Source organism: Tupaia chinensis, unplaced genomic scaffold (assembly GCF_000334495.1).
Source record: "Tupaia chinensis unplaced genomic scaffold, TupChi_1.0 Scaffold000037_5, whole genome shotgun sequence".
Lineage (NCBI taxonomy): Eukaryota > Metazoa > Chordata > Mammalia > Scandentia > Tupaiidae > Tupaia > Tupaia belangeri.
Genome location: NW_006159488.1, coordinates 288,068 through 299,904, shown reverse-complemented (window position 1 = coordinate 299,904; position 11,837 = coordinate 288,068). Strand labels below are relative to the sequence as shown.

Sequence of the window (11,837 nt, the reverse complement as noted above, 5' to 3'; positions counted from 1 at the left end):
CTATGCTGATGGCCCAATCCTAACATGATGGCCTTGGGAGATAATTGTATAACAAGGGTAGAGTTCTCATGAATGAGAGTAGGGCCCTTCTAAGAAGATAAAGGGACCTGAATACTCTTCACTCCCTCCTTTCCTCTCAAGTGAGGTTGTAGCAAAAAGGTGGTCCTCTGAAAACCTGGAAGAGGGCCCTTATCTGGAATGTACCTTGATGTTAGCCTTTCCAGCCTTTGGAATTGGGAGGAATCAATTTCTGCTAAGTCATTCAGTATAGTTTTGTTACAGTAGACAGAGCTGACTAAAATAATCTCCTTTCACACAGACCTTAAGCAAATGTGAGTTTTTCTCACTTTCTTTACATCCCTTTATTGCCTCCCTAAGATTATATACTACTCATTTTAGTTCAGACTGAGAGTCTCCATACTTTTCTGGTCACACATTTACAGGTAACTTTTGAAGTATTCCTTCAGGTAGTTAATATTCATCCATTTTTTTATTACCAGTCTCATTATTAAGAATGTTAACTTTAATTTCTGACTTCGGCTTACTTGGCTTCCATGTGTCTAAATAATAGTATATATACCAAATATTTTAAAGAAACTGATTTTTTAGATCTATTCCAATTTTGTTTATGCAGAAAAAAAGAAATTTTAATTGATTATTCACAGCATATTAATATAAGAATCCTTTAATAACACTTCATGCTCAGTTCTTAAACTAGCATACACCCCATAGCAATCAATTAAATTAAACAAACACCTTTTAACTTTATTCAAATATTTATCAGCTCTAAAGAACTTGAATTTGGATATTCTTTTACTGTTTTAGTTGTGAAACTTGGTTTGAAGAAAATTCCCTTTTTAATGATTTATATTTCAAAACAGTAAAAATATGAATTTTTCATTTGAATGCTTTGTACAAAAAAAAAAAAACACGTGATTTTGATGAAGCATTATTTTCAGTCCTAGTTGATACAGAGAGTTAGAGTCCACAGTTAGGTTAGTCCAAAAGTCATTATGTCAAAATTGGCCTTAGCCACAAGTAAATATGTGTAGCAGCTTACCGGTATTTACGTCTGTATACATAAAGGTCACTGCACCTGCCATTCTTTCAGCAAGACTAGCTACAGAAGTGGCAAGTCTCCCAGTACAAAGTGGAAATTTAGGTACCTGCAATCAAAAATTGTTGAGAATAAAATCAAGAGCAGTCCCTAATCTAGGAGCCCTGTGTGAATGCAGACTGCATGCCCGTGAAGCCAGCCCAAACCGTCAAATTGTGTGTTTACAGTCTGACAGTCTGTTGGTGAAAAAATGTGGGCCCTTTGGAAATTACACTTAACTTTCTCAACAGGCAAAGTGCACTCTCAATCAGTTTGTTTAAATCAGAGACGAAATAGTTAAGGGAATACTGGCTATAAATCATCCACCAGCTACTTAGTACAACTTTTATTGAGGGAAGAAAAAAGGGACATTGCTGGAGCTCCCAATGGTGTGTCTAGCAGTGGAGATCCTAAAGTGACTCTTTTTTAATTCATTAAATTATTATTCATACATTCAATGGCTATACATCATTTAGACTGTAAAGAGACTTTTCCAAGCATGATGCACACCAAAGTCCAGGCTAGTTGATCATACTATACGCATCTTCATCAACAGATAAAAAAACCGTTATCTGTGTCCCACAAGTGACTCGTTTGACTCCGCCTATCAAGTAAATGACCTAGGAAGACCCAGGACGACAGGAAGAATGTGAACTTATGCCCTGCTTTCTCAGTGACTTCAGAGAAAGTGATATGGAAATCCTGACTTCCAAGAAAGTGATACGGAAATCCTTTCCACAATTTAAGGGAAGCCATACCTCAGGCTTACTAACGTCTCTCCTGGAGAGTCTGGGTGGCTGAGTCTGGGTGGCTGTAGCGAGCTGGTCCCACACTCGACGACCGGGCCTCACTTCAAAGGCCGTTCCCTCTGACCCTGACAGACACAAGGTACAGGAGATGCCGCGAACAGCCGGAAATGGACGGGCTGCGGGCGCAGGGGCTGTCGGGAAGTTGGCGGCGGACGAGGGGCGGGGCAGAGGGGGCGTGGCCGCTGAGGCCGGTCGCGGTAAGCTCCGCGAGTGGGCGGTACCTGTGGAGGGCGGGGCCCCCAGCGGCCATGTTGAGGCCCCGCCTTTCCCTTCCTGCAGTGGCTGTTCTACCTGCTGTGGCTGTCTCAGGTAGGTTCCGTGGGCTCACAGTCGTTTTGGGCTGTAGCTGCATGCTGCGGGGCCTGTTCCGGCGGACGCCAAAGCCCAAGTGCAGATGTTTGCAGGTTCTAGCGCGGAGACGGCGGGCCAGGGACCGAGCGTGGCAGGAGGCCGAGGACCTTGTCCCATGGAGCGTCGCAGCAACTCCAGCCCGCCTGGATCCTGCAATGTGTAACCTGGGGCGCTCTGGCGGGCTGCATCCTGCTGCATTTGCTCAGCTTCTGCCTGCTGCATTTTACTAGGGATCTTCAAAGAGTTCATGGAAAACACGTATTATGAAAAACTCACTCAGCATGCGTTTCAACAATTTTTTTACAAGAATAAATTAGTATGCAAATTTATTTTTTCGAAAACTTTTTAAAGTCCTTTTGTATACTTTTAAAAAATTTTTTACAAAGACAATTCCCCCTTCATATTGGGGAAACAGGCCTGAATACATTAATAGTACCCAGAGGCGCCTTTTTCAGAGGGCTGGAAACCAGCTGATAGTCCTAGACTGTGCCTGTCTTCCGGTATGACTAGTCACCCAATGGTGTGCCAGGAATGTGCATCAGGGGGTTCCGAGGGAGAGCCCGCCTCTTTAAAGTTGGTTAAGTATGTTCCAGTTTTTAGGTGCCCTCAGTTCTGTAGAGGGGTTGGAGCTCATCTAGTGGGGTGGTCAGGGAGATGACATTTGAGCTGAGCTTGAAGGAGAACATTCCAGATTACAGGAAAAATAGTAGGTAATGTTTGTGGGCCATATTTTAAATATGACCTATGTGAAATTGTTAGCCATTTTTATTTTGTTTTTTAAAATTATGGTAAAAGGCACATTAACATAAAAGTTACTTACATAACCATTAATAAGTGTATATTTCAGTAGTGCTAAGTATACATTCTGTTAGTTTAAAAACACCAGCGAGCTCACATTAATTAGCAAATGAGAAATGCCTGATCACCCTCCCTGGCTGCTGCAGGCATAGAGAACTAATGCCACTGGGCTGTCAGGTCAGTAGTTGAGAACCAGTATGTGACCAAAATGAACTGCAATCTGTTATGGTTTATTGTGCAATTCTCTTCAAGGTTGATGCCATTATGAGGGTATTTCAAAACATTCATGGAAAAATAGAATGAAAGTACAAGCACACTTCGGTGCATTGTTTTTTTAAATCTGAAATTTTGCCATAATACACATTTTTCATGAAAACAAATAGTTTGTTTCAAGGTTTTCAGGAACTAATTCTCTGAAAATTAATGAGATTAATCTTTATTAATAGGAGAAGAATGGCTTTAAAACAGATTTCCATCAACAAGTGTTTTGGAGGATTCCAGAAAGTTTTTGAACATGACAGGTAAACAGTTAGGAAGATAAAATTTTGGATATTTTTCCTTGCCTTTTTTGTTTGTATTTTTTTTTTTTTGTTTGTAAACCTTTGTCTGGATATTATGGTACTTCATTTCACTTTTAAACCTGCTTACTTTTTCTTTGTGGTTATCTATTTGACAACTTTACCGTAGACTTAATTTGCTATGGATTTGACTTGAGTAAGGAAGAGTCTGAACATAGAAGTTTCTTGACTGGGTATTCTTTTGAAACTTTGTGAAGTGCTTATGTTCCATTAAAAATTCTGGGAACAGTGTCTTTGGGGATCTTTCATGTAAAAAAGACACTACCTCCTTGGTAAAGATGGCCGATTTAGCAAGTGCATTTACCATTGCTGCCTGGCATACAGAAGCAGGGGACAGGAACTAAGAACAATATTTTGGAAGCAGAAAAACAGATGGATAAGTACATTTCACTTAGAAAATGAAATTTTAAACATCAAGAAAAAGCTGAGTAATGGGGACCAGGTTACCAGCAGTTAGTGTAATAGCTATGTCGCTGGACTCCCACGTAGTTGACCGCACTTCAAGTACTGGACCCGGTGACTTAAACTCATGCCGGGCGCATGTGCATGCATGCCCAAGATCTCAAAAGGATAATGGAGGAGAAGGGATTGCAGTATGGCCATCACCCCTGGGGGGTGATTTCTCGCTTTCTGTCTCTCTGTCTCTCTCTGTCTTTCTGGCTAAGTACATGCGCCCTGTAGCAAAAACCTCTCCAAAGAAAAAAAGAAATGGGGACCAGCAGATAGCATAATGGTTATGTCACTGGACTCTACATAGTCAAGCTACGAGTCCTGGACCTAGTAGCTTGAAACTCACACCAGGCACATGTGACTGTGCACCCACGATCTGAAGTGGAGAATGGAGGAGAAGGGATTGCTGCTGCGTGGAAATCATCTCCCCAGGGGTGATTTCTTGCTTTCTGTTCTTGTTTCTTTCTGTCTTTCCTATGACTGCTCATGCCCAATAGCAAAAATCTCTCTAAAAACAAAACAAAACAAAAAGCTGAGAAATTACACAGTTTAGGAATTGGAGGTATGAGTTATATCTGGAAGTAAGGATAACAATGGAGCTCAAAGATTAGTTGAAAGCTAATATTTAAAAAATTATTGGGAACCAGCAGTTAGTGTAATGCTATGTCGCTGGACTGCCACGTAGTCGACCGTGGTTCGTGTCCCGGACCCGGTGGCTTAAAACCCATGCCGGGTGCGTGTGTGTACGCGCCCAAGATCCCGAGAGGAGAATGGAGGAGAAGGGATTGCGGCGTGACCATCCCCACTGGGGGGTGATTTCTCGCTTTCTGTCTCTTTCTCTCTGTCTGTCTGGCGAGCGCACGCGCCCTATAGCAAAAAACCTCTCCAAAAAAAAAATTATTTAATTTTAGTGATTATTATTATTTTTTGATTTGCTATAGGGCTCATATGCTTACCAGATAGAGACAGAAAAAGAAGAGAGGTAAAGTGAGAAAGCAAGCTGCTAGGTCCAGAACTCCAACCACAGTTGGCCATGGGAATCCAGCACCTTAATCACCATGCTACGTGCTGGTGCTGAAAGCTCATTTTAAAAAGCAAATAGATCCCAGATTATCCTAACTTTCTCTGCTCTCAGGCCACTGCCTATCCCAATTCTTCAAAAGTTTGGAGGTTTATTCTCTGGAGAAGATAAACAGAGAGTCTGTATTAGGGAATAACAGGAGCAATTGGTAGGAGGTATTATGTTACAAATGAATTAAGTAAAAGTTTGTGCATTGAATTTCTCTCACTAGCTTTTGAAATTTGGGGAATTAGGCTTATATTTTCTTGAAAAGTTTTCCTGTGGAAAATTTTACTGTCTCAAAGGAGGTCTCAAGATACTGAGATTTGCCAACAAGATGATCTAGCCAGGTATCAGTCTATAATGAAGCAGTGATTGAGAACCCCACCCCCAGACTCAGTGCTTTCAATTAGACTTTTAGTGTTTTACTCTTGAATAGGAGTAGACAGCTAAAGATGACTAGACATTTATTTAAAGCTCTAATTTAAAAGATAGACATTTAGACATTTAAGATAGATAGCTATGGGAAAAAGAAGAAGAAAGGACTGGAGGAAACACATTGACCAAAATACTGCTATTAATGTCAGAAGCATACACGAAAATACTGACCTCTGACATCAGAGAATGATGCTATTAAAAACATTCAGGAACTAAATAACGAAAGCATTGAGAAATATAAAATTTGGTAGAAATCATAGACCTCAGTGGAAGGGTTAGTTTGTAATATTGAACTTCCTAGAAAGTGGAATAAGGCAAAACAGATACATGGTGCACTTTAGTGCTCATTAGCAAACTTGCATTTAAGATACTTTAGAATATATTTTGTAAAAATTTATTTGCTACATCTCTTAAGAAACAAGTTTTTTCCTTTAATACTGTAAGTGCTATATAGAGAATTGCTCTTTTTCTTTTTCTTTTTTTTAAAATTTATCAGAGGGCATGTAGATTTGCCAGAAAGAAACAGAGACAGGGAAAGTGAGAAAGCACCCTCCACAGAGAATGGTCATGTGACAATCCTTTCTTCATGTCCCCCTCTTTTCAGGCTGTTGGGCACATGTGCGCATGCACTCAGTGTATTTTTCTTTTTTGTTCTTGTCTTTTTTTATTATAGGGCACATGAATTCAGCAGAGATCTAAGAGGAGGGGGCGGGCACTGCAATCCCTCCTCATCCACTCATCTCCTTGGGTTTTGGGCACACACACACACACACATATGCTCCTGGCAGGTTTTTTGCGCCGCTTTGTCTGAGGCTCAGATTACTCAGCTGGGTATGTGGGATCCAGCTGCCTTAACCCTCACCACCAGTTGGCTCTATATTTATTTATTTATTTTATTTCTTCTGCCAAGAATGTGCTATGCAAAGCATAGGCTTGTTGTGTTGATTAATAGGTCAGTATGATAAATTAGCCCCATTTTTTCTTTTTTTTCTTTTCTTTTTTTTTTAAGAGATTTTTGCCACAGGCCACATGCACTCACTGGAGGGACAGACAGAGACAGAGAGACAGAAAGACAGAAAGCAAGAGATCACCCACGGGAGTGGGGGTGGGGGGTATGGCTATGCCGCAATCCCTTCTCCATTCTCCTCGTGGGATTTGGGGCACATATGCACATATGCCTGGCATGAGTTTTAAGATACCAGGTCCAGGACTTAAACTGCTGTCAACTATGTGGAAGTCCAGTGGTGTAACCATTACACCACCTGCTGATCCCAGCCCCGTTCTTTCTTTAAGGGACAGAGAAATTTTAGTATATCCCTTACATGTTCATGGAATCACTTATTTTGGACCTTTTCTATATCTTACTTTTTACATAGTGCTTAGTTGTTTTGTTTCTTTATTAATGAGACATATTAATATTTTGTTATTAAAATTACAGTGCTGAACTGAAGTGCAAAATGAAATTTGCTGTCTACTTACCACCAAAGGCAGAAACTGGAAAGTGCCCTGCACTATATTGGCTGTCTGGTAAGTGTTTTGTATTTGAGTTTTATAAAGAAATTTCTTTTTCTTTTTATCTTACCCTTTTATCTTGACTTTTTGGTGTGCTCTCTGAGATGTTTATAAAGGAATTGAGGGGTTGTTACTTTATCCTGAGAATAATTTCAGAATTACTGAATTATATTTATTTCACTTCTTTTTCAATTAAGCCAAGTAACTTACCAGATAATAGAAAGGTCTGGACTCAATGGAAAGGGTTTGTAAGAGTTATTTACTTAATGTGTACCTTCCCAATCATATCTGGAGTTGGCAGAAACTTTACCAGTCAGCTGGACTGAAACCAGGACACCATGATACACTTATTAGAAACCACAGACAAGTAACTTCTTACAGTGTTGTCTAGACTACTTTCATTGGACTCGGTAGGGCTTTTCTGGCAGTGATATGGAAAGTCACAAAACAATAATACTTCTTTTTTTTTTTTAAAGGTTTTTGCTATAGGGCGTGTGCGCTCGCCAGACAGACAGAGAGAGACAGAGAGATAGAAAGTGAAAAATCACCCCCCGGGGGGGATGGCCATGCTGCAATCCCTTCTCCTCCATTCTCCTCCCGGAATCTTGGGCACGCATGCACGTGCTCCCTGCATGAGCTTTAAGCCACCGGGTCCGGGACTCAAAACGTGGTCAGCTACATGGGAGTTCAGTGACATAGCCTTTACACCAACTCCTGGTCCCAGAGACTAAAAATTTAACACCAAGAGTTTTTGACATCCGTACTAACTTCTTTCACAAGATGTTGATACTCCATTTTTTAAAAAGAATTATTTAATTTAACTTAATTTATTCATTTGCCTTTTTTAATCTGACCAGAAAGAGATACACAGAAAGAGAGGGAGGGAAAATAAGAAAGCAAGCCACCAGGTTCGGAACTCGAACCATGTTCAGTCCTGTGGGGGTGTCCAGCGCCTTAACCAGCATGCCACCTGCTGGTCCCAATACTCCATTTTTAGAAGCAAACATTGCAAGGACAAAATTATAGCAATCAAATTGTGACATGGAGTGTTATTTTAATTTTGTTGTTTTAAATTGGTTTTTACAACATTGATTTAATAAATCTTTCCTTCCTTGTGTTTCATTAAGGATAAGCCCCAAATACCAATCTTTCATTATTTTTTAAGAATGATTTATCATTATTATTATTTTTTTTAATTTGTTATATAGTATATATGCTCATCAAAGAGAGAAACAGAGTGAAAGTGAGAAAGCAAGCCTCCAGATCTGGGATTTGTACCAGAATTGGCCATATGGGAGTCTAGCACCTTAACCACCATGCCACCTACTGGCCCTCAATCTTTCATTTTAAAACATAAAACATTAAGTATGTGTCTAATTTTAACTCAACAAGCATTTCTGTCATTGAATGAAGTACACTGACTTTGCTAGAAGAATACTAGGTATTGACAAAAACAACAACAAAATTAGGTAGTTAAATGTTTTAGAAAACATAATATGGTGTAAAGAGGATTTTAGAAATCATATAATCTATGGAATAGAAAACTAAATACTGCACGAGGTTACTTAATAATAGGAGGGTGAACACATTTTCCAACTCATGTTCCAGAGCCATATTCAGTCTTTTCTCCTCTTGTTGCATTGTATTTCTGATGAGAGGCACTTAGGTCCTACCTCTTGGTTAAGAAATAATAGCACAGATCAGAAGTACCAGAGTATTATATAATAGATATTATTAGTGTAATAGTAAAGCCCTAAATTCTTAATTAAGTTTTAAATATGTCAAGACATCTCATCTGATCTTTGAGTATAAAATATAGAATTTTTGTTTGTTTACATGAAATGACAAGACAGTTCCTTAGTGAGATTCTGAAGATCAGATAGACCTTGGAAGTTAAGGCTTGATTATCAGAAAAAAAGGTAAGATTTCCTGATCAGTATACTTGAGAAATGATGGCAAAAGAATTTCAGAAATTTTACTTCTCAGTAAGGTGAAGGAAAATAGTAATAGATTACTTCAGTTGTTACATAGCTAAAATTGACAAATTAAATTGAAATTAAAGCATTGAACTGAAATTCCTGCGTAGTGTTTTATAACTTTTGTATGTCAAGGTGATTATCATCCCTTGTTAGTTTTGTATCTAAGAGAACTAAAAACACTTGCCCTTGAATAGTCATGGCAAATTTTTTATAATAGCCAAAAAGTGGAAATAAACCAAATGTTCATGAAGTTATAAATAAAATTTGGTGTGTCCATATATGAAGTATTCTTCAGCAACAAAAAGCAATGAACTCCTCATACATACTACAACATGGATGCACCTTAAAAGCATTATGCTTGAACTAAAGAAGCTATTCACAAAAGACCATATATTACTCAAGTTTATTTCTGGGAAATGCTTAGACATTTAGGCAAATCCATAGAACAGAAAGTAAACTAGTATTTGCCTGGGGTTGGGATAAAATGGGAAGTGACTGCTAACAGGTACAGATTTCTTTTTGGAGTGATTACAACTTTTTAAAATTAGATAGGCAATGGTGGCATCACAGTAACTATACTAATTAGTCATTGAATTGTAGTATTTACATGGGTGGATTGTATGATATGTTACTTATACCTCAAGTTGTTACCAAAAAATTACTCTTCATGTAAAATAACTAAATGTTCAAGTTGATTTTATTTAGTAACTATATTCCTGAAAGTAATCTTTCTAGAATCATCTTTAATGAGTCTATAATTTACTCCCTACTATTTTTGTCAAAGAATTTGTGTCCTAACTAGAAACACAAATTTTTCTGTTAGATACAATTTTTTTTTTTAGATACAAAGATTTACATTTCTTAGATGCAAGACACTGTGCACTGTGTCCCAGACACAATTCGAGGATCTTAATACGTTATCACATTTAATCTTCTTAAAAGGTTGAAATAGATAATACTATCCCTATTTTTCAAATGAAAGGACTAAGGTCTTAGAATATTCACGTTCAGATCTTGTCTGAAAACTAAAACCCATACTTTTTATGTTATTATCCTTACACCTTTGAGAGTGTTTACATTCAGTCAGCAAAATTGTTGACTTGTTCTTAGAGTTTGGGGCAGTTCTGTATCATTGTATGGCTCCAATGTCTCTAGAAGATGTACTGCAATGGAACATGTAGACAAAACAGTGATCTTGTTCTCCTGCCATGATTGGTGAAAATCTGTATGTCCTGGGAACCAGCAGTTAGCGTAATGGCTATGTCGCTGGACTCCCACGTAGTCGACCGCGGTTCGCGTCCCGGACCCGGTGGCTTGAAACTCACGCTGGACTCATGTGCGTGCGTGCCCAAGATCCCTAGAGGAGAATGGAGGAGAAGGGATTGCGGCATGACCATCCCCCCTGGGGGGTGATTTCTCGCTTTCTGTCTCTATGTCTCTCTCTGTCTGTGTGGAGAGCGCATGTGCCCTACAGTGAAAATCTCTCAAAAAAAAAAAAAAATCTGTATGTCCTTAACAGTTATTTGCCATAAATCCCATAATACATTTATCTGGTGATATGAGTGACTTTGTGCTTACAATGATTTATTACTGTAAGATGTTTATAGGTAACTGCTTCATAAGTCACTGTACTGGCTATATTGGGATAATTCACAACTGTAAACATGTTCCACAGTTAATTCATATTGTGTCATGATTATCAATAAGATTTGATAGTGCTTAGTATCAGATGTAGTGGGATATTTGGGATTGTGGATTAGATGGATTTAGCTCAGGCGTCTATTGCCATGTCATTCTTGGCCATTCTCACATCATTATATTGCCTGTTACTAATATTAGTATTAGGTACCTATAGTAAAAGAATTAGGGTATCTCCTCTATCACATGACTGTAAAGGATAGAGCTAGGAAAAATGACAGAAACAATTCCAAAAAACTGGGACTAAAACTCAAAGAAGGTATATGGTCATCATTAATTTCTTTTTCAGTGAGAAACACAAAGATGTTTAACTTGAAATTTGTTGCTGAGAACTACCTTTATGTATAAATATTAAATATTAAGATGTTGTCTTATGGTCATAGGATTGTCTCACTCTGAGCATTTAGGTTCATGTCATTTCTGATGCAGAAATAGTAAAATGTATAATTAGCATGTTTGATTACCTCTCAGGGTGATTTTAATATTGGCATTCCACAGTTTGAAAAAATTCTCAGTTTCCAAAGGTTTTAGTAGTTAAAACTTTAGTGAGTGACTTTAAAAGGACACTTACGGAATCATTTAATGTAAGACAGTTTTTAGGTTAGGAAAAGGAACTTTAGTGGTTTATTTAGAATTATTTCTAAATTTAAAAAACAGTTTTGAAAATAATGCAAAGCAAGCTTGTTTTCCTATATTGTAGAAAAGATGAACATTTATATCCTTCACAGTATAGCATGAAGTAACAATGTTTTTGATCTTCAGGTTTAACTTGCACAGAACAAAATTTTATTTCAAAATCTGGTTATCATCAAGCAGCCTCAGAACACGGTCTTATCGTCATTGCTCCAGATACCAGCCCTCGTAAGTATTCTTATTCCAAAGATACTTTACAAAATATAAATCTTTAAGAGTGAGGAACCAGCAGTTAGCATAATGGCTATGTCGCTGGACTCCCACGTGGTCGACCACAGTTCGCGTCCTGGACCCGGTGACTTAAAACTCACGCCGGGCGCGTGTGTGTGCATGCCCAGGATCCTGAGAGGAGAATGGAGAAGAAGGGATTGCGGC

At 38.5% G+C, this 11,837-nt stretch overlaps 1 protein-coding gene across 1 annotated transcript in view; it reads left to right on the top strand.

Moving 5' to 3' along the window:
* Window positions 1–2,087: 2,087 nt before the first annotated feature.
* Window positions 2,088–11,837, top strand: part of LOC102486911 (S-formylglutathione hydrolase) — a 25,862-nt gene continuing 16,112 nt past the window's right edge. Inside the window, exons 1-4 of the mRNA XM_006140645.3 lie at window positions 2,088–2,214; window positions 3,501–3,575; window positions 7,019–7,107; window positions 11,532–11,630. Coding sequence (XP_006140707.1) covers window positions 3,508–3,575; window positions 7,019–7,107; window positions 11,532–11,630 — 256 coding nt within the window. The 5' untranslated portion in view covers window positions 2,088–2,214; window positions 3,501–3,507. The remainder of the gene's footprint in view (window positions 2,215–3,500; window positions 3,576–7,018; window positions 7,108–11,531; window positions 11,631–11,837) is intronic.